The sequence below is a fragment of the Suricata suricatta genome, chromosome 11 (assembly GCF_006229205.1).
Source record: "Suricata suricatta isolate VVHF042 chromosome 11, meerkat_22Aug2017_6uvM2_HiC, whole genome shotgun sequence".
In the NCBI taxonomy this organism is placed as follows: Eukaryota; Metazoa; Chordata; class Mammalia; order Carnivora; family Herpestidae; genus Suricata; species Suricata suricatta.
This window is the reverse complement of record NC_043710.1, coordinates 15,108,929-15,131,636: the sequence shown is the minus strand read 5'-3', so window position 1 is coordinate 15,131,636 and position 22,708 is coordinate 15,108,929. Positions and strand designations below refer to the sequence as shown.

General features: G+C 48.5%; 1 protein-coding gene and 1 long non-coding RNA gene across 5 annotated transcripts in view; one reads left to right on the top strand and one right to left on the bottom strand.

Moving 5' to 3' along the window:
* Positions 1–855: 855 nt before the first annotated feature.
* Positions 856–5,424, bottom strand: LOC115306131. The gene is made up of 2 exons (XR_003915203.1): positions 4,680–5,424; positions 856–3,712 (listed from the first exon to the last, which is right to left on the bottom strand). It is a non-coding gene; the product is annotated as an uncharacterized LOC115306131 (long non-coding RNA).
* A 1,441-nt stretch (positions 5,425–6,865) lies between these two features.
* PTPRJ (protein tyrosine phosphatase receptor type J) overlaps positions 6,866–22,708 on the top strand; it is a 121,283-nt gene continuing 105,440 nt past the window's right edge. For 2 of the 4 annotated variants that reach the window (XM_029956351.1, XM_029956350.1), the window contains exon 1: positions 6,866–6,960. In XM_029956351.1, coding sequence (XP_029812211.1) covers positions 6,881–6,960 — 80 coding nt within the window. In that variant the 5' untranslated portion in view covers positions 6,866–6,880. Of the gene's footprint in view, positions 6,961–12,003; positions 12,106–22,708 lie in introns of those variants that run through there. The other 2 variants (XM_029956354.1, XM_029956352.1) reach the window with 2 other exon arrangements.

The window sequence follows — 22,708 nt, the reverse complement described above, 5'->3', positions numbered from 1 at the left end:
GGCTCCATGCTGACAGCAGAGAGCCCAACATAGGGCTCGAACTCAGGAACCGCGAGATCGTGATATGAGCTGAAGCTGGACGCTTAACTGACTGAGCCACCCAGGCCCCCCTATTATTTTTTAAATGGAAGAAAATTGTGAAATATTGCATGTACACAGTTGTATAAAATTTAGGTTACATAGGAAGATATGAAGAGGGGACATTACTCTTTGCTTTTTCTTCCCCTCCCAATTATTTTTACAAGAAAAATGTCTAACTAGTTATGACCTTAGACAAGTCCTCTAACTGCTTCAAACACAAGTTTCCTGTATGTTATGGGATAATCCTATAACCTAGCTCATGTTATTATTTCTTTAGTGTAGATTAAATGAGGTGAAACAAAATCCCCCAAATCCTATGCACGTTAGAGGTATTCATAGAACTTTCTTTTTCTCTTTTGTGTGTTCAGGACTTCTTTGGCAGTCCTCTTTGTGATTACTGCACAGTGTGTACAATACATATTTGATGAATATACATATGTAGCTGCATAAGGGGGAAAATAATACAAATATCAGAGGCGGATGTACTGTTTTCAACTTGAAGTCCTGTTCAGTCCTTCTTTTTTCCACGTGGGAGCCTAAAACTGCTTTCTGTACCCTCTTGTCCCCCGGACCCATGAAGACCTCTGGTGAGTGCCTCACGGTAAGACTAGGGGAAACTTCTCTCTTAATTAGGGAGGAAATAGAATCTTGACTGTATGTTCTTTGGAGCCAGTGATGGAGACGATAGTGTAAGAAGTTCTGGACGTTCAAATGTAAAACAGATTAATTTGTAGGAATGTTGGATTTTTATCTGGACAGATGTCTTGGTTTTTCTGGAGCTGGTTGGGAGTAAAGGTGGGGGCAGGGCTTTGTTATTTTTGCTTTGGGCTGATGTTAGTTAGGATCAGCTCTTGCTGTGTATATTTGCTTTGGGCTGATGTTAGTTAGGATCAGCTCTTGCTGTGTATAACAATGAAAAACCTCTCAGAGGAGCAGCAGTTTAATAGCAGCTTGGAGTGACGTAAAGGATCCTTCCTCCTCCACATAAAAGTGAGCTGGAGGTAGCAGTCCAGGGCTGTGAGAGCCCTGGGAATCATCTGGGACCCAGGCTTCCATCTTCCTACACAGGCGTCTGCCAGTGCTCCGCGGTGCAGCGTGCCTCCCGGGATCCGGTTTTCATGTCTGAGCTGAATGCTGGCAGAGGGGAGAAGGGCGCCGGCCAAAGTGGAGGCCCTTCTCTGTGGGATTAGCTCTCTCTAAGCTCTTCTCTGGAATCTCCGTGGAACGTGTCTGCTTACATCTCCCTGCTCGTGACTTAGTCGCACGCACATACCTAGCTGCAAGGGAGGCTGAGAAACATAGCCTTTTAGTCCTGGGTGCAATATATAAAATAGCAATTTTTTTACTAAGGAGGAAGAGGAGACTGGGGGTTGTGGATGTGGGTAGTGCCCGCGGTTTTAAAGGACTTGAACAGATTATAGACATTTGTAAACTGATTTACATCCTACTTCCCGGCTTGCCTCTGACCAAAAGAACCGTCCGATCTTCTGCACAGTGACCACTGACTTTTGGAGTCTTGGTGTACAGACTCTTAGCTGCCTGCTCTTTTTTATAAAGGGTAGAATGAGGATGCGGGGAGCCTGAACAAGTGGGAGGGCGCTGAATGTAAACTATCACAGAGCAGAGGTAACCTGCATTGAGATGTAGAATGAGCTTGGGCCCTGGCGTCAGGAGACCTGGGTCAACTCCAGTCCTCCTCTGGGACTCTGTCGTCTCTTACGTCTCTGAGATTTGCAGAGCAGTGAGATAGGGAGGACCGCCACCACAGGGCTGCCCACCTGGAGCCCGTGGAAGTCCCCAGTGGACTCTAAAGCATGATGCAGATGATGAATACTCAGCAGCCATGTGGGGAGCACTGATAGTGTGGAAGGAAGATCTAAAAGATGGGGGTCTCTTTCTGTGGGGCTGGGATTACATTGCTGGGTGCTGTCCTTGGATCGAAAGGCCTGTGATGACGGATCTGAGTCTGTCTCAACACGTTGATGGGGTGGGGTCAGATTCTGGCTCCACTCCTTCTAGCTCTGTGTGCGTGGACTTGGCCTGGACAGAATGTGGGATTGGAAACGCACACCTGATCTTTCTTGTTGGTGTCCTGGTGCTCTCATGCAATGTTTATCTTGCTGTGGTGAGTATGGTTCCAGGGATCAAAGATACACAATTTGTGTACACTGGAGTCCCTGAAGACAAGCCCATTGCTTCTCCTGTGCCAGTGCTGGAGCTCAAGGGAACGGCATGTGCTTTGCTGTGTTGGCGCACTTCATGAGTTAGTGTGCTGATGCCCGAGCCTGACCCCTACCCATCGATGTTAGAATCCAACCCATATTAGAGGTAGCATCCCTGTGACTGTGTCATAGGCCTGTCATAAGGCTGAGTGTCCAGCTCAGGTGCCTGTGCTGGGTCAAGCCTCAGTAAGTGACTGCTGTCGCTGCTGTGGCCAGCTGGCCAGATCAGGCCAGGTGGCAGAGGGTGACTCAGTCCCCAGAAAATTCCCGCTCTGTGTTCCCCCAGGGCTAGTTCCTTTTTCTGTGAAGTTCTCATCCCTCAGCTCCCAACTTTCATGTGCCACCAGTTTCGAAACGTTATGAAAAAATATATGGGGGGGGAGGGGAGGTGGGGAAGGGAGAAAAAAAGAAACTGAGATGCCCAATCTAGCTAAGCAGCCGCAGAGACTCCTTGGCATGGCTTCAAGTGCTTTTTAAAACTTCCTTTTAAGTTAAGTCAGATGTGATTTTGTTTTTGACCTTCTCTTTGACTACCCTGGCCTCTGGCTAATTAAACCAGTTAACTGATCATTCAATACCTACTCTGTGCCAAACCCTATTTATGTGTGGAGGATGTTGCTAAAACCCAAACAGACCAAATCCCCATCTCATGGAGCTGACGTATAATGGGAAGGCAGGTAGACCTCAGGACTATGAAGAGAAGTGAAGTAGGATACGGGGATAAAGTGTGAGGGGGGGCAGGTGCAGTTTTTAGATATGGTGGTCAGGGCCTGGGCGGGAGATCACCATCATGTTGGGTCTGTGGTACTGGCTAGGTGGTGCATGTGTCCAGTCTTGGCACATGTTCAAGGCATATAATGTCTGCCTACCTCATTGGCCTTGGATTTGCGTCTGGGCAGCATGACCAAGGCCAGTCACTGAGCTGTCCCAGACCTTGTGTGGAAATCTCTCAGAATGCCAAATAGAGGTTGAGAAGAAGGTCGTCACCAGTGGGTCTGTATGTGAGATCCGCCCTTGGTGGCTGTGTGGTGGGTAGTCTCACTGATGGTGGCCCCATTGTGGTTGGTCAGCAGATACAGAGCGTCCGACTTCTACCAGCCAGCTGAGTGTTCAACAGATGCTTCACATACTAAAGGGCTTGTCTCCAAGGCCAACTGGGGCATGTGGGAAGCAGGGACTTGGGATGATTCCTCAGTTTGAGCTCCAAGGTGCTGACGCTGTTGACAGTGGCTGAGTGGAGCCCTTCTTGCTTGGTCAGAAAGCAACTATAAACCTGGCCCCAAGTTTACTTTTCCTCTCCTTCAGCCCAGGTGCGAGGATTGGCTTGGACCTTCCTGTTGGCCTTCCCCTCAAGATGGCATGTGAGAGGGTTGTGCTCTGCTGGGGAGAACTTGGCTGTACAGGCAAAGCTAGAAGAAGAGCAAATGGTCATTAATTTTGTGCTTCCCATTAACCAGGGCCATCCTTTTTTTCTACTTTCATTGAAGGGAACCTTTAAAAAGAAGATTCCCAGACCTTCCTTAGAATTTAGGCCCCAATTTCATATCACAGGATTGTTTTTCTTGGGTTTCAATGAAGGGCTTAAATAACACAGTGATTATGAGAGCATAATATAGATATTAGTAACCATTGCTATTAATGCATTACAGGACACCTCTGTTCTTCAGATCCCTATTGATTCATTTTGTTTTTAAATTTTTAAAAAATGTTTATTTGAGAGAGAGAGAGAGAGAGAGAGTGAGAGAGCAGAGGAGGGGCAGAGAGAGAGCAGCGGAGGGGCAGAGAAAGAGGGAGAGAAAAAGAATTCCAAGCAGGCCAGTGCAGAGCCTGATGTGAGGCTCAGTCTCATGAACTGTGAGATCATGACCTGTGCCAAAATCAAGAGTCAGATGCTGAACCGACTGAGCCACCCAGGCACCCCATTTTTCTTATTTTTTAGAAAAAATTTTAAATCTTTATGTATTTTTGAAAGAGAGAGAGAGAGACAGAGAGAGACAGACAGAGTGTGAGCAGGGGAGGGGCACAGAGAGAGAGAGAGAGAGAGAAAGAGACACAGAATCCGAAGCAGGCTCCAGGTTCTGAGCTGTCAGCACAGAGCCTGATGCAGGGCTCGAACCCATGAACTGTGAGATTCATGACCTGGGCTGAAGATGCTTAACCCACTGAGCCACCCAGGCGCCCCTCTTCTTATTTTTATATAACAAACCATTAGAGTAATACCTGGCACATACACTGTGGAAATGCTTTACCCATAGTAATTCATTTAATCCTCATAGCAGCCCTAGGAGGTAGCTAGGAATCGAATCTGGGGAGCCTGGCCCCAGGGCCTAGGCTCTTACACATTGTACCCCAAGGCCTGTTGGTTTTCCCACAAACCTTTACTGAAGAATAATGATGATGGCCTTGCCAACAAATGTTGCTCTTCATCCATTGTGCACCATGTCTTGTATTTCAGACGTAGAGTCAAAATCCTCATCCTAGCCTGGGGAGGAAATGAGGGCTCTGAGCCTTTGGGTAACCGCTCTGACTCGTAGGACTGGAGCCAGGAGGCCAAGTCTGGTCTGTCTGGCTTCCGAATTCTGCTGTGTTCTCAGCACAGCGGCCTCCCTGTGAGGCTGTCACGCCCTCCTTCCCTGGTGACTCATGGTACCTGGTTACCTTCTTTCACACTCACTTCGTGGCCCGTGGCACCGATTGGGCCACCGGATGGGACATTGGCCCATGTTTCTCCAGGCCTGAATCCAGGGCCTTGGGAGCCATTCCAGGGAGGCTTGCAGTCCGCGCTTGGATTTGAAAGCTGTTAATCCAGCTGGGCCCCTCCACATCCCTTACTCCATCTTGTTAAGCCCACAGTATTTCCAGAGCACCCAGATCTGCTTTTCCTGCGCGAGGAGATTAGGCCCGTGTACACACACGGTCGTGCGCAAGCATCCAGTTTCTGGTCAGCATCAGGGTGAGCAGTTTTGAGTGAAGTGCTCGGGCCTGGCGAGCCCTTGGGAAGGGTGGGGACCATCTGTGCTGTCCTGTAAAGGAAATTGTGGTTTCTTTCTTTCCCTTTCTTCTTCTTCTTTTTCTTCTTCTTCTTCTTCCTTTTTTTTATGGGAAAGGGAGACTTGTGTCTCAATTGAGTCTTTGTGGCGTTGTATTACAGAGAGTCACAGAAAATGTTCTATGTAAATGACTGTGTGCCCCGATTAGAGCCTCAATAGGTGTCATTGTGTCATATTGCTATTATTGGCAATTGCAGGATACTAAATGATATTCTCATCGTGCTGAAAAAGCTCAGTGTTAGCAGCGAAACTCGGGGTTAATTATACTGCTCTGAATTAGAGCATAGAATTAAGTTGTAGGGAGAGCAGGACTCTTGCTTTCTCCTCCTCTTGTCTTTTCAGGGCTGTTGCTGGGGGTTTGATCCGAGTACCGTTTAACCCATGTTCTAAATTTGTACTTACTGGCATTTTGCTCTACATGAGTTACTGCCCCTTTTGGCATTGGGAAACACAGGACCAATTTATAGGACAGTTGGAGAGGGGAGCGATGGTCTTCTTAATAGTGCATTCTTCTTAGTCAATAGCTGGGTAAAAAATAGCATGAAGATTTAAGTCTTTGGGGAGTGCTGGACTCTCTGGGGAGGGGGGGCTCTTTAATTGAGCTCTTCTGGTCTCTTCTGCCTTTGATTTATCGGCTGCTGTGATCCTGACTCACCTCTTTGAAGAAGTGACACACTGACCTACATCTCTGCCGAAAACGATAGAAGAGTCTATCTCTGCCCTGTCCGGTCCCCACACAACCTACGAGGGAATGTGCTGAGGGCTGAGGCCAGTCCTCTCGGGTTTCATGCCATTGACTGCTCTGCCTTGTTTTAAGCACAGAGCCATCCCCCATTGTAAACTTCCTGCATTCCTTTCGCTCATTCATCTGTCTATAAATTTCGTGTCACTCGCATAGGGTCTAAAGCCACATCCCCCCGCCCCCTTTAATGTTACATGAGCTGTGACTTTAATTATTATCCAAAAAAATCTTTGAAAAGTTATTTTTTTTTACATTTGTTTACTTTTGAGAGACAGAGAGAGGCGGAGCACGAGTGGGGGAGGGGCAGAGAGAGAGAGGGAGACACAGGATCTGAAGCAGGCTCCAGGCTCAGAGCTGTCAGCACAGAGCCCGATGCAGGGTTTGAACCCATGAACCTTGAAATCATGACCTGAGCCGAAGTCGGACACTTAACCGACGGAGCCACCCAGGCGCCCCCGAAAAGTTATTTTTAAGGGTGGCCTCCTAGTTTATCATATGTACTTATCATGGTTTAACCACGTCATCGTTCGGGGATGTTTAGGTTGTTTTTTTTTTTTCTTTTGCGATTGTAAGTCACATTACATTGGCAACTAGCCTAGGACAGATTCCTAGAAATGAGGTTTCTGAGAATATGAAGTCAAAAGTAGAGACAGGATTAAACCCAGATCTGTCTGCCTTCAGATCCAGGGCTGTGATTTGTTCTCTTACCGTCAGAACCCCAGTGTCCTCTGTGAGAAGCCAGGCATGTGCCTCCCGAACGGCTTCCCGCCTGCTGGTCCAGGGTGATGTGGCTCCTCCTCTTTCTCCCTCTTCATCGTCCTCTCTTGACCTGCCAATGGCAAACCGTTCTCTGCAGCGGCCCCAGGTGAGCCGACTCCTATCACAGAGTCCTCTCCTTTACCCAGCGTGTGCACAGCACAGGCATAAAGCACCTGTTAAAAAATAGCATGCTGCTTAAAAAATTGCATTTAAAGGAGTAGATATGTTTGGTGACCATGGTGAATGCAGTTCAATCCTTCCAAATTCAGGCCTCTTGCAGATGGCCTCATAGATCCTATTTGGAAATAAGTTATCAGTCTCTGTTGGAATAGTAACATATTTTCTATATTTGTAATATATAAAATAGACTTAAAAATATTTGTTTTTGGGAGAGGGCAAGCAAGGAGAGGGGGACAGAGGATCTGAGGCAGGTCTGCGCTGACGGGCTGACAGCAGCAGGCCCCACGCAGGGCTTGAACTGGTGAACCACGAGATCGTGACCCGAGCTGATGTCAGACGCTCAAGCAACTGAGCCACCCAGTTCCCCCTAAAATAGACTTTCTGAAGCAGAGCCCTGATCAACACAATGGCCTTTTCCTTACTGTGCATTCTCTCAGAACCAGGACAGACTGTGAGCAGGGGGGAAGAGGGCCATTTGGTTAAACGGGCTGGGAAATGCTTCCTTCTGAGGAGATTCCTGAAGCCCTTCAGACTCCTAAGGGCTCAGATCCATGCTGTGGTCGGGGAGCCTGTTTGATTCTGTGGAAGCCAGTTTGCCCCACAGGAGCCCTGCTGAGGTCCCCCTGGAACAAGCAGCTTGCGGAACGATGCTGAGCTAAGGATTAAAGTCCAGACTCCTAGGTTTTAAAAAACGGGCACGATGCCTCTCCCCCCCCCCCCCCCCCCGCCCCCAAACCTGCTGTCCCATTTTTGTTTCCTATTCTTTCTGGCCTCTGTGAGTCTGTATAGAGCATTGTCTCTGCCTGGAGCACTCTTCTCCTGATCTCCATGTGGCTGAATTCAACCCTTCCTGCAGGGCTCAGTCCACATCTGTTTCTGTGCTTTTTCGTTATCCATTTTGCATGTAATTGTCCATTGGCCGCTTGTATTCTAACAACTGCCCTCTGTACCTGCCTCACAGTTTCCTGGGTGGGATCACAGATATTTGTATCCATGTCGTTTTGATTGATTCGCCTCCTTGAAGACAAGACCAGTCTTCCTGGCGTTGCTGCAGTATGGGCTGTCGCGGTGTCTCGTGCCTAGTAAGGGCTCTGCGGGTGGGTGTTCATGGCCCAGACAGCCACCTTGTTTCCGCGGCAGCCTCCTCCCTGACCTCAGCCAGGCTACTGCACGAGACACAGAACTTGCCTTTTGACCCGTTCAGCATCTCTGGGAAGGGCGACTTTGCTCCCAATTCCTTTCTGATCCGTCGCACGAAGGTTTCATCTGTAAGACTACTGGTGATGGCCTTTACTTTCTTGGGCACTTACTAGGTGCCAACTGCCTTATACAATTTTCTCTTTCATCCTTATTGACCCGGTGAGTTGGGTTTTGTTATTCAGCAGCGTCAAAAACTGTGGCCCGAAGACATTAGAAAACTGGCTCACGCAAGGTCACATAGTAAATGGCAGCACTAGGAATGAAGCTCGGGTCTGACTCTGGAGTCATGTCAGCACATAACCGTGTTGCCCTTTGCGCATGTGTGTGGCACGTGGGTATGCGCTCCTGTGTGTGGCATTTATTGAATGGATGCTGGAGTCCTCCCTCCCTGCTTCCCCACTCTCTTTCTCTTTCTTTTTTTAAAAAATTTTTTTTAATGTTTTATTTATTTTTGATACAGAGAGATAGAGCATGAGAGGGGGAGGGGCAGAGAGAGAAGGAGACACAGAACCTGAAGCAGGCTCCAGGCTCTGAGCTGTCAGCACAGAGCCTGACGCGGGGCTCGAACCCACGAAGATGAGATCTGACCTGAGCCAAAGCCGGGGACTTAATCGACTGAGCCACCCAGGCGCCCCTCTCTTTCTTTCTTTAAAAAATTTTTTAAAAAAATGTTTATTCATTAAATTTTTTTTAACATTTACTTATTTTTGAGAGAGAGAGAGAGAGAGAGGGAGAGAGACAGAGAGACAGAGTGTGTGTGGGGGAGGAGCTGAGAGAGAGGGAGACACAGAATTAGAAGCAGGCTCTAGGCTCTGAGCCATCAGCACAGAGCCCCATGTGGGGCTTGAACTCACAAACTGTGAGATCATGACCTGAGCCAAAGTCAGATGCTTAACCGACTGAGCCCCCCAGGCACCCCTCTTTCTCTTTCTGAAAAACATCATGTAATACCACTTTTTTTTTCTGTCCAGGACATGGTATTTGTGGAGCTTTAAATGTGGCCAATTTGCCCAGTTTTACAAGCTCTCTTAATTCTGCTGTTTTCCTTCACCCCTCTTATGTTTGAAGCTTTACTGAGAAACCGGCTGATGGGAGGCTAACGGGCTTCCAGTGTCAAGTTCGACATTCAAAATTAAGTGTCTCCCTTGGTCTGCCATTTGCCCCTTCTTGGCATAACTGATGTGTCCGGTCCCTGAGACTTTCCAAGTCTCCGATTTCTGTTCTTTGGGGAACCGCTGCAGGTAGATGCTCCTTCCCAGAAAGCACAGGCTTTGCAAAACAACACGGCGCCAGGAACTCCATCACTGGACCCCCAAGATGCTGGGTGCATGCGTGTGCACGCCTAGTGAGATATAAACATTTACAGGGAATAAAAGAAATTCCTTCCCCAGAGCCAAAACGTGGATAATCTCCTTATGTACACAGCTTTGACAGTGATTCCATATGTTTCGCTCATCTTTGCTTTTTTGCAGCCTCTACAAATTTGTTTTCCATGCTGTTACCATTGACGGGAGGGATGTTTCCAAAATGCAGGTCATTCCATGGCCGAAAGTCCTTCTTTGGCCCCTGGAGCCCTCAGGGTGTTGGCCTGTGGCTGCTCATGTCTCTGGCTTCTTGTGTTCTTCATCTGCATTTGCTTCAGCCATGGTGGACTCCACATGGTTCCTGTGTGTGTGTGTGGTTTTCTCTCTCTTCTCTCAGCGTTCCAGGCTGGTGGCACCCTCTGTCCCTGTCGCCTTTCTCCTCCACCTGGCTAATTCCTGTTGGCCGCTTCTGGAAATCTATGTTTAGTCAAATCCACTCTGGGTCCACCCTTCTGTTGCATCTGTCCCCTCACTGTGCTCCGTTTCGTGTCTCTGTGTCTCCCTCAACCAGACCATTTACACCTTGCTTTCTCATGATCTCTGTACCTCCCACCTCAGTGCCTGGCATACAGTAGGAGCTCAATAACTGTTGAATGAAGGCTTAGTCACAGGTGTTCATTTCCTGTGGAAATGCAGGGTGGTGGAAAATCTGAGCTTTTCTTGGTTCTCGTGTGTAATAACGACAGGTTTGCATAATAACGATAATACATACTATTGTTTTTCGAGTGCATTCCATGTGCCTTCTGTAGTTCAGTGCCATCCTTGTAGTGCTCCAGTGTATGTGGTGTTATCATGAACGTCATCGTGAGAGAAGGTAGGGACTCAGATTCTGTTTCTCTTTGTTTCTTAGTGAAGAAGTCTTTGCTCCAAGACAGACCAGGGCTTCTGAGCATTTCAAGGTATTTTCCGAATTTAAAGCTGAAAGGCATCACCACTGAGACTCAAGGAAATATCGTGACAGCATTTCAAACAGAATTTTAGGTGCCTGGGCCCTGAGAAGTTGCCAGTTGCCAAATTCTTGAGTGCAAAGAGGGAGAGAGAAAGAGAGCGGGCTTTACTTCTCAAATTGTTTACATTGAAGTGAAGGCCAAGTTGGACTTGTTTATTGATACTATACATAGTAAAGATACTATGTCCCTGAATAATTCAGAATCTAATACCCCATTACACTGAGGTCACCTTTTTTCAGGGACACTGAGTGGCTGCGTTGCGGAGCTGGGGAGTTACAAGGGGTGTCTTCAGTGTCTTCTTGGTCATATGAATTTTATTTGCCCAGTGGAACATCACAGAGGCTCTGAATAGTCAAAGAAAACATCTCTCTTATGTTTTCCTCATGAATAGAACACTCTGTGTCCTGAATTGTTGCTCCACTGGGGCCAGCACGTGGTGTATTTTCCTAATGTTGGAACCAATAGGCCTTTTCATTTTGGGGCCATCCAGGTAAAGGGGTTCTGGTGCTCTGTGCGGCAAGGAAGGCCCGTCTTCTCTCCTTCTCCCCCCTTCCCTTCTGTCCCCGAGTTTGAAAAAGTATCCTCTGAGTTGCATGACTAATTTTAGCATATTTACTAGAAATTAATGTTCTGCCAGTGATCAGAAATTCTTTCCTCTCTTCCTTTCTGCCAAATCACAACAGCTCTGTGGATTGGGACTATCGGGTATTCAGAAATGGAGGACAGCAGTTCAGCGCATTGGAGACATTTGCGAGAATAAATCTATCGCCCTGGTCTCTGACTCTCTTTTGTATATTGTGTGTGTGTGTGTGTGTGTGTGTGTGTGTGTGTGTGTGAGAGAGAGAGAGACAGAGAGATAGCGTGCTGGACACACACACACACACACACACACAGGGTGACTGATTGCTTGGAGGAGGCCGTTGCACAGAGAAGAATAGGGCTTTCTGAAACCTAGGACCCAAAGAGATGCCAAAGAGACATCATAGATACTCATGTTTTCCAGCCCTCGAATTAGGCTCAAGGTCTATAAAAGGCTTTCTTATGATCTGTGAATCTGTTAATATGAGGAGTCTTATCAAGCTGTAAAAATGAGGCTGGTAGACTAAGAATAAAGCCCTACAGAGTGGGCACTGACTTGTGAGATCTGGAACCTGGCACGAGGGCACACAATGGTTTTCTTAGTCTTTATCAGCTCTGTTTTGGATGGAACCTTCTCTTCTAGCCTCAGATTCATAAACAGGGTCACACTGAGTCTGAGTTCTTCTTTTCCAACAAGAACAGAACTACTCCCCTCAGACCAGAGAGACCTAGGCGGAGCTCTGGGAGACGTGCACCTCTCGGCTAGAGGGCTGGAGAGCTGAGGATAGCCAACTGCAGGAAAGCAGCGGATTCTTGTCTTTAGAAAAAGTTCAGTGTTCACTTGACTGGAACCAGTACCACCTGTTGGACACTATGGAAGGTCAAAGCAGAATGGGGAAGGAAATGGCTGAACAATTTTTTTTCTTGAAATTTTTTTCCTTCCCCTCCTCTCAAGAGGGCTATTTCAAAATTGGCAAGGTTCGGTGAAATGGCTCTTGGGATCTGTGGGGGGGGTATTGCTGAGGGGCTTGGCCAGTTGACTGCTGGCGGCTGTTGATGGAGTGCTGCCCTGGGCCAGCGCCATGCTTACTTGTCAGAACAGCCTGCAGGTTGAGGAAGTCAAGGCTTAGAGGGCGAGGACCTGGTATCTCAGAGCTAGTGGGTGCTGTTCAAATCCATGCTGGTGGGGAGGTGACGTGTCCAGAAGGGCCTTTGGGCAGCCCCCCTTCCTACCCTGTGAAGAGAAGCTTAATCCTTTAGTGTTGCTTTGCTGCCCTGGAAGGTTCCAGATCCAGGTGATTGGTTTGCTCCAAGGCCTCCTGGTGCTGGGCTCATTTCCTCCTGAGGGGGAGGGTCAGGGCAGGGGGACCATGTGGGCAGGTTGGGGGAGTCTGATGTGCTGGGCTGTGGGAGGCATTGGCCTTGGCCCACACGGCCTTCTCTGGCATGGGGAGGTTCATGCTTGGGCTTCGCACTTGTGTTTATTTTGAGGAATATATGCTTCTTGCTCGAGTGGGGTTGAACTGATTCTTTTGCCCAGCTGACTGTAGGGTTGACTTCTTAGGGGTCCCACCTGGGCAGTGGGAAGTGTGATCTCTAGTGAGGGCTACGGCATGGTTGAAGGATTCACAGCTGCTCTGGGGTCAGGCCTGATGGCTAGTGAGGGCCTGAGGGAATTGGATCACCCAGGGGCCAGGCTGGGCTTGCTTGTGATTATCAGTGCCACTCTATATGGGCTCTCCAAAACTGGTTGGCTTGCTAATGACATTGGACAAAGGAATAACCACCTTGCATATTTCTTTCATATGCATGAACTAGATTTTCCTTCTCAGAATACACTGGTAAGGTAAATGATGACCAAAGCTACAGGGGAGGGGAGGGCCAGCTGGACTCAGCAGTGACCAGAGACTGAGGAGATGCCTTCATATCTGGGGTTTGTCTTGCTCACGACTATGTCTCCAGCTCCTGACAGGGCCTGGCCACAGTAGGTTCTCAATTAAGTATTTGCTGAGAACATGAAATAATTTCTTAGGTGTGGGGAATAATCTCGCTCACTTGCTCAGTGCCTTCCAGAATTTTCCCCCTTCTCTATCCGACTCCCTCTTCTTCTTCCCTGGGTATCACTTCTTACCCTGGGAGTGGGATGCTCTCTGAGACATCCAGCCCTTCCCCTCCCCCATAGGTGCTGGGATTTGGGATTGCTGTCCCGGAGAAATGGGTAGCTAGTAGGTTCAGTGCATTAACATGAAGTCTGGATTTTGTAGCTTCCTTCTCCAGCAGATAGACCACCTTTGATCTGGAAGAGTGTCCTTATAACCTCTTTATTTTGACAGCTGGTGAGAGTGGGTCCCAGAGAGGTTTTCGGGAGCTGCCCGGGGCCTCCAGCGAGTGGTGGCAGAGCTGGGCCTGAACCTGCCCCTTTACTGGGGTGCTTTCTCTGCGGTATCCACTTCCGCTCCAAATCCCAGTGGGGGACCGTGCACATCCTTTGAGATTTAAGTCTCTCTGGTTTCTGCCACTCGGAGCTAAGCAGGCGACCTTCTCCTCAGTGCAGAATGATCGTGGGGGTGTCTCTGTCCAAGTTAAAACCTGGGGCTCTTTGCTCAGGACTTTTGCAGCTCTCAGCTTAGGATCCCTCAAGGGTTTTTTCTCTTGAGTTTGGTTTTCTCCCCTTTGCTCTGCCTCCCTTGTCTCTCCGAGCCTCTCATGGCTGCCCAGAGACCAGTGGAGGGGAACTGGCGGAGTGTTTGAGTGTGGAGCCGGCTTCTCAGACCCTCTTCAGGTCAGTGGTGGTTGTGGGCCACATTGATCGGCCTTGTGGTCTGAGGTCTGCAGGCCACACCCTGCCCAGCCTCTCCCCAGGGGTGGGGGACCGGCCACCTGGCACTGATGTGTGGAGGTCTACATCTGTCCCTGGGACCAGAGGAGAAAATAAAAACGCCACCCGAGGACGTGCGTATAGTTTGTGACCGTTTCAAAGCTTAGTTTTGTTGGTGGTCTCGTTGGAGCTGAATACGCTGTGGATTATTACTTAGCAGGCATCTACGTTTGAGGAAGTCTCGCCCAGGGCGCCTTCTTATACATGAGCTCATTTAAACTTCACAACATGTAATGGGATATCTCTGTCTTACAGACAAGGACACGGAAACTTAGAGACCTTTGTCCAGAGTTACTTTATTCATTCAATAGGTCATTACTGAGCATCTGCTGTGTCCTGGGCCCCACCCTCAACTTGGCCTTGGTGGATAGGATTGACAAGGTCCCTGTTCTCAAAGAGCTGAGAGCCCCTGGTGGTAGTGTGGATAGGAGATGGATTGTGGGAGAAAGGGATAGGGGCTGGAAGAGAGGGTTAGGATTTAGTTCATTTTACTCAACTGCTTTACATTGTACCCTGTTACCCACCCTTGTCCATGTGTGGCTCCCTCTCCCCTGATAGAGATTATTAGCACAGTTTATATATGATTAAATGTAGGCTCAGAGAGGCTGGGTGACTTGTCTAAGGTTGCACGGTAGACGACTAGAGTAGATTCTAGACTGAGTTCTGTCATCCTATGCCTCCCTGCAAATAATGTGGTTTTGTTTTCTCTTTCTTACTGCAATTAAAAAAAAATCTGAGATATAATCGATATATAGCATCGTATTATTTTTAGGCCTACAACAGTAATGTGTTTTTATAAAAATTAAAAAATAAGCTGTTTACAGAAGGATAACAGAAGTCTTTCTGTTAGCATTTTGGTAAACTCTCCAACACATTAAAAAAAATTCAGGGTTGTTAATAAGCAAAGGGGAAGACCCATGTGTCATTTTGCAATCCGGATCCAGCAGCGAGGCGCATCTGTGGTCTGAGGGCTAGGGGGCGTGTCTCTCTGCGGCCTGGGGTCGGCCACGGCTCGGTCATGTTCCACTGAGGGTTTGGGGGAGAAGCTCTTAAAAGAGAGCCCTCACATTTGTTGCCGGCATTAACCTATAGTAATTTTTAACCCCCGCTCAAACTTTAGAAAGCAGAAGTCTGGAAATTCCAAGTTGAGCCACGAGTGACCTCCTGCTACACATGAGCATGAGTGTGACATGGGATCCGGGAGGCTGACGTGGCCCCCGGGCAGATGCCTTTGTCGTTTTCTTTAAAACCCCAAGTCCACTGCACGCAGAGTCCTTCCTCATCCCTCTCGGAGCTTTTGTGGGGGCTCTGAGCCTCTCTAGTGGCTTGGTTGTGGTCGTTAATGGCCTTCTGGGGGGAAACCTTACAGCACGTGGGCATTTTGGGGGACCCGTTGGAGGCCCTGAACACTGCTTTCTCAGTTGCTTTTGTTACGTTATTTAAAGGACAAAGTGAACAGTGCTAAGGTGTTTTAGTCTTCCGCTCTTTCCTTTGGGGTCTAGGGGCTGAACGTCTTTGATAGGATTTGCTCTTCCACCAACGCTGACCTGGGAGTGGCCTGGCACCTGGGACCTCCTCCCAACGCCTTTAGGTGGTGAATCATTGCCCCCACCCAGAACATCGTTGGGGGCACAGGTGACTCCAGGACACCCTGCTCCATTGCTGGTGTTTCTTCTCAAAGAACCCTGAGCTGCCCCAGACCTCAGCCTCCCAAGTGGCTCTGCTGTGCTTCTAGAAGACTCGTCTGCTTGCTGATGCTTCCTCAGACCGGCAGCTCCCCAGTTTATGGCAGCAATGGCTGTCACGGTCCAGAGGTTGTTTCAGTTTTGCTGATTAGTCTCTCATGCATTTTGTGTTTGCAATGTGCAGGGTGCTGGAGGGCCAGGAACCTTTTATGCACATCACCTCACTACGTTTGCACCAAATCTTGGGAGGCAGGTATTTTTATTGTCCCTGTTTTACAACCGAAGAACAGAGGCCTGAGCTGAGAGAGGCTGATGCAGGGCAGCCCTTCCCAAAGGAGCACAGTTCAGCTCTGGAATAAACCTTCTGGTTCAGAGGCAGAAGTTTTGATTTGAGGCTCCCTCGGCTTCCCCTGCTAAGCATTCCAGCTGTGGGAGGGCCTCTCAGCCTGGGCACTGCCAGCGTGGGCGGCCAGATAAGTCGAGAGACTTCTGGGCTCGTGGGAGCCGACCTGTGCCTTGTAGGCTGAGGGGCGGCGTCTCTGACCTGCCCCACTAGATGCCAGCGGCACCCCTGCCCTGCCCCATGCCCCACCTCCTCTGTGCAGCGGTGACCACCAAAAATGTCTCTAGAAGTTGCCAGATGTCCCCTGAGGGGACAAAACTGCACCTGAATGAGAACCACCGAGTTCTGGTGACCCTTTCAAACTCTAAACCCAGATATAAGTGTGTAAGTGTGTGGAGACAGAAAGGTAGAACATTTAAAACCAGGCCTATCTTAGAAAAACCAAAACTGGGGCTTTTAGCTACAGCCCTCTGTGTGGGAGGACAGACCGACAATGGCCTTTACATGGGGATGACCTTTTACGGTGAAATTTAAATTACGCTGCCTGCCTTTTGGAAGCCCCATCACGGAGCCCTCTGAAAATATTTCATCTTTATGCACTGGAAACTTGTGGGGAAAAGTCACAGGCTTACATTTACTGCACTTTTGTGGTTAACAGCACTTTCTGTTGAAAAGAACCAGGTGAAAAGGAGAAGGGCCTCCTTTGAGCCACTTTTGATGCTTGGAGCATCTACAACGGGGAACATTCCTGTGCCTTTGGTAGAGCCCTTGGGGAACCCGCTTTTCAGGTTTCCTCGCCATTCCACTGGGTCAGATGATTTGAGAAATATGCGTTTTGCGGTGTGTGTACACAGCCTGCATGAGTTTGTTTTCACACACGTGGCTGGCAAACCGGTCATGTTTTGTCAAATCCAGTTTCTTTTGCTCAATGTATAGCTTCTGTGTGTTCACACATTCCTCCCTCAAAAGTGCTTTAGTATCTGCAGTGTGCCAGGCTGTATCTGAAGCCTCTGTGCATTTCTTTATTTTATTTTATTTTGCTTTATTTTATTTATTTATGAGAGAGTGAACAAGAGCGAGCATGAGAGTTAGGGAGACAGGATCTGAAGAGGGGTCTACGCTGACAGCAGAGAGCCCGATGTGGGGCTTGAACTCACAAACTGTGAGATCATGACCTGAGCTGAAGTCAGACTCTTAACCAACTGAGCCACCTACATGTCCCATCTTAGCATTTATCCAGAGAGTTAATAAAACATTAGAGCATGTAATTTGCTGAGATGTCTTGTACTGAGAAAATCTAATCTTTAAAAACTTCAAGAACAGTGAAATTCGGGAAATTTCCTTTTTTCTCCTGATGATAGAGGTTATAAATCCATTTCCTGGATTTTATGACACAGAGCTCCCTCCTGGTATGTCAGAAATAGGGCTTAATTTGCACTTTATATGTGCTTGTCTTCAGCAACACGTATGTGAGGCAGGGTGCAGTGTGCCCCTGTGTGTAGGTAGCCTTTGGGGGGAGCATTTGGTACATCTCTTGAGAGTGGCCAGTTTTCAGGAAATGATTCACTGGTCAGTGTTAGTAACTCTAACAAGACTTTTTTTGCAGGGGCCCCTGGGTGACTCAGTCTGGTTAAGTGCCCAACTCTTGATTTCAGCTCAGGTCATGATCTCGCAGTTTGTGAGGAAAAGCCTTGCATTGGGCTCGCTCTGTCAGTGTGGAGCCTGCTCAGGATTCTCTCTCTCCCTCTATCTCTGCCCCTCCCCTGCTTGCTCACTTCCTCTCTCTGTCTCACAAATAAATAAATAAACTTAAAAGAAAAGAAGACTTGCAAAAGCACCTGGTGAACATTTCTATCTGCTTGCAGAACTAACATGACTCCTTCAGGGATGACAGCTAATTAATTGCATCTTTTTATCCCGTCACGTCTGTTATTTATTATTATTATTATTATTATTATTATTATTATTTATTTTTGAGAGAGAGACAGAGCATGAGCAGAGAGGGGCAGAGAGTGAGTGAGACAAACACAGAATCCAAAGCAGGCTCCAGGCTCTGAGCCTGACGCGGGGCTTGAACTCATCAACTGTGAGATCATGACCTGAGCTGAAGTTGGATGCTCAACCGAGTAAGCCACCTAGGTGCCCCAAGAAATAGAAATACTTTAATATGCTATCTAGAGATCAACCTTACTAACATTTTACCGTATTTCCTTATGTTTTATATATAACTTACAGACTGATCATACTGCACATATTGTATTTTGTATCTTGTCTGCCTCAGTGTCTTTTTGTGGGCACTTTTTCATGTTGATAATTTTTTTAATGTTTATTTTTGAGAGATGGCGTGAGTGGAGGAGATACAGAGGAGTGGGGGACAAAGGATCCAAAGAGAGCTCTCTGACAGCCGAGAGCCCGATGCGGGGCTCCATCTATGAAATGTGAGATCATAACCTGAGTCAGAGTCAGACTGTCAGTCGACTGAGGCATCCAGGGGCCCCTGTTCTTTTAAAGCATTGTTAATTATATAATATTCCAGCATCTGCTCTAACATTTTCTTTAATTCTTCTTTCGTTGAGCATTTAATTCTTTCTTTTTTAAAAACATTTTAAAATGTTTATTATTTTTGAGAGAGAGAAAAGTGGACAGATAGAGGGTGAGCAGGGGAGGGGCAGAGAGAGAGGGAGACACGGAATCCAAAGCAGGCTCCAGGCTCTGAGCTGTCAGCACAGAGCCTGATGTGGGGCTCGAACCCACTAACCTTGGGATCATGACCTGAGCTGAAGTCTGACGCTGAACCAACTGAGCCGCCCAGGCATCCTTCCTCTTTTTTTTTTTTTTTTAATATTTATTTATTCTGAGAGAGAGTGAGAGAGAGAGAAGCCCAAGCAGGCTCCATGCTCAGCACAGAGCCAAACACAGGGCGACGCTTAACCAACTGAGCTATCCAGGCGCCTCTAGTTATTTCTGATAGTTCAGTATTATAAACGGCTGTCACTTCAGTGTTGCTCTGCTTGTGACATTTGTGTGTGAGCGTGCATATGTGTGCTCACTCGTGTGTGCTTATGTGTGTGAGCGCTTGTGTGCGTGTGTGTACAGATTCACTCACAGCATCAGGGCTGTGTGCTGGGCCTTTGGAATCCAGGCTTGAGTTGGAAGATTCTCATATGTGACTTCTAGGCTAAGTTGTTTGTGGTTTTCATCCTTTTCATTTCATTTCTTTCCCTCCCTCCCTCTCTCTCTCCCTCTTCCTCCTTCCTTCCTCCCTCCTTCCCTCCCTCTCTCCCTCCCCTACCCTTTCTTCCTTTTCTTCCCCATCCTATTTCTTTCCTTCTTTTCTTCTTTCTCGCTCTCTTTTTTTTCCTTCCTTCCTTCCTTCCTTCCTTCCTTCCTCCCTCCCTCCCTCCCTCCCTCCCTCCCTTGGTTTAGAGGAATTCACTTGATCATATTTTCCTCTCTCTCATGCCATAAGGAAAATGGTATTTCTGATGATGGTGCTTATCTGTGAATGTGGAAGAACTTCCACTGGTCTCTTCAGAGAGGGTTTCCTGGTTGCCGTGAGGTGGGTCTCAACTGGACGTTACGCAGACAGGAACTAACAGCGGTTGAGCCCGACTGAGCCAGCCGCTGACCTAACTGCCTTGGACAACTAGTTTCCTTTCCTCCGCACACGGGCTGGAGGCAGACCACGTGTGGTCCCCATCTCGTATACGCGGAGACTGAGGCGCATGCCCAGAACAGGGCTGGGATTTGAGGCTCAGCGTATACCCAGGGCTCCACCATGAGTTTGTGTCTTTTCTGTCACACAGTCCTGGGCCCCGCCCTTGGTATTGGTGTGATTCACAGCTTGGGGGGGCGGATTTTGCCACCCATGGGGCATTTGCCAACATCAGGAGACGGTTTTGGTGTCCTGATGGGGGCGGGGGCAGAGGATTCTGAGGGTGTTACAGCATCCAATGGGTAAGGCTGGGAATGCTGGTAGGGGCCCCACTGGCCACAGGGCAGCTCACAACCGTGAACCGTGGACCTCTGGCCCCAGATGTGGAGGCCGAGAGGTGCCGTTGAGGGAGACAGCAAAGAAAACAAAGGAGATGCGAGCTCCTGGGGAGGCAGCCAGGGAGGAGTGGGAGAGCGCGGCCTTGCCAGTGGGACCCCTCCTTAGTTTTGCCGTCTCACACAACTGCACGGACTTTGTGAAGCTCAGCTTCCTCATCTGAAAATCAGGAAACGATGCTTCTATATTTATGTTCAGCATTTATATTCAGCATGGACTCAGGCATCAGACTTTCTGGGTCTGAATTCTAGTTCCCTCTATGAGTTTGAGTGAGTTACTTTAACTTTGTTAAGCTTCAGTTTCCTCATCGGTTAAAGAGGCCAGTGACAGTCATACTCAAATGTGTAATGTGAGTAAAATGCATAACATATGAGCAGAGACGTGGAGAGCACGTGATGAATCTCTGTGCCTTGAGAAGAGCATTGGTGGTGGGCGTGCTTGGCCAAGTAAGAAGGTCAGGTGTCTATGCTTCCGAAGGGCAGAGTTTTGTCTGCCTTGGGCTCTGTCTCTGGTGTCTACAGTTCGCTGTAGGTTTGCCCCTGGATCCATCAGGGTGGTACTGAGTGTCAAAAGACATGAGATAGCACATCTGCAGTGATGCTAAGTAAGCTTAGTGCTTATTCTTGGTCTGTGATGTAACGAGTCATGATTCAACTGTGAGTGGGTGTTGGAGCAGGGATGGGCAGTTTTCAAGTTCTTGAAATGTGGGGATATGGTTCCCTTGGGGCAGGCACTTGCCATTCCTGGCTTTAGCCTGGACTGTAGGCACTGATCCCACCAGCCCATGTATCAGTGCCACAGCTGTGATGGCCTCGGGGCCTCCCCCCTGCCCCTTGACAAAGACTTGTGCCCTCTGGGTGGCGGAATAGCCTCTGAAGCCAGGGGAGGCTGGAGATCTCACATGTCTGCCTCCCTTCCCTGGGAGGTGGAGCAAGAGCCCAGATCTTAAGGAGCAGGACAGATGGATACAGGGCATAGGGGGGTGGGGTGGGATGGGGATAGGGGTGGGTAAGTCCTAGGGAGCGTCAGGTGCGCTTGCTGGAGAGGCCTGGCTCCACATTGTTGGCCATCAACGACACAGCCTTCGTGAGCGCCCCCCACCGCCCCAGGTAATAGGAAAGTGCTACCAAAAATCTTGTAACGTAATGAAGACTTGGCAGCATTGTAGAAACAAGTGATGGCTGACCAGCTGTACCACCTCACGTCACCCCACCTGATGCAGCGCTTACTTACTTTATGCAGTGCCTGGGCCACCAGTCCACAGGGGCCTGGCAGCCACATGCGTGAAGTGGGCTGGAAGACTGGGGATGAGTTGGACAGGTCAGGTCCCCCAGAAGACAGCCATTACTGCAGCCGTAGCCTATTGTTATGTGAGAACTTGACCCAGTGTTGTAGTTCTTGTGATTTGTTTTCCCCCCAATAAAAGCAGGAAACTTGGGGCACCTGGTGGCTCAGTTGGTTAAGCCTCCGACTTCAGCTCAGGTCATGATCTCATGGTTCATGGGTTCGAGCACTGCATCAGGCTCTATGCTGACAGCTAAGAGCCTGGAGCCTGCTTCCGATTCTGTGTCTCCCTTTTTCTACGCCCCTCCTCCACTCATACTCTGTTTCCCTCTGTCTCAATAAATAAACATTAAAAAAAAAAGAAAAGCAGGAAACTATATTTTTACAAGAAATGTTCTCTTTTAGAAAGGCCCTAGCGTGGTACCTGGCCCATGATGGGCACTTAGCAGGGATCCCTCCAGAGTGATCAGGACTTGCTCTGTGTGGATTAGGGAATCTTCGGTGGCGGTGGGCTGCATTTTTTTTTTTTTTTTGTCTGACCAATTGCCTTTCAGCCCAGAGCTTTTGATACAACAGTGATTCTCAAGTCTAGGAGGCTCCACATTCTCCTGCCAGATCTCTGGGGTTAACATATACTCAAGTTCTTGCTTTTCTTTCTTGGCCTCTCTGTCCCTCAGTCCCCCACGTGTGACAGATATATCCTCTCTAGAATGTTTCTGGTGAATTCTGACCTTGGGAAGCTTGAGGGCTGGTCTTGTGATCAACATGTGAAGTACAGTCATCCTTCACCCCCGGTCCTTGAAAGGGCCCCTAGGTTCGTCCTTCAAGGCAGATTAGCTTCCCAGGCAGGCTGACAGACGTTTCTTCTGCCGTTGCCTGCACAGGCCTTGGGGCTATGAGGGTTCCATTCCACTGGTAGGTCTCACGGTCAGATGACAGAGGCAGGTCCCTGAAGTCAGGTCCAGAAAAGGCCCCTGGGGTCTGTGCTCTGGGACACTGATCTCACAGTCCACTAGAATGCTGCTTGCTAGCTTGGCTCAGCCTCGCAGCATTGAAGACGCCATGCATTTCAGTCCAAGGCGCTCTGATCCTTTTCCGGGCGTTGGGAGAATGTTTTTCCAGCTCGGTTACTTGCTGGCATGCGTACGTCAACATACAAGGTGTTCTTGGAGAAACTGGAGCTGGATGTTGACTTTTGCTCCCCGGGACGTGTTCTGGGAGGAAGTGGGTTTTTAGGTTGTGGTGGGTATAGGAAGTGGTCTGGAGTGATTAGTATCACACACTGTGGATGAAGTTAACAAGAATCGCGGAGTCTTTTTTTTCCATTTGTACTTTTGGGC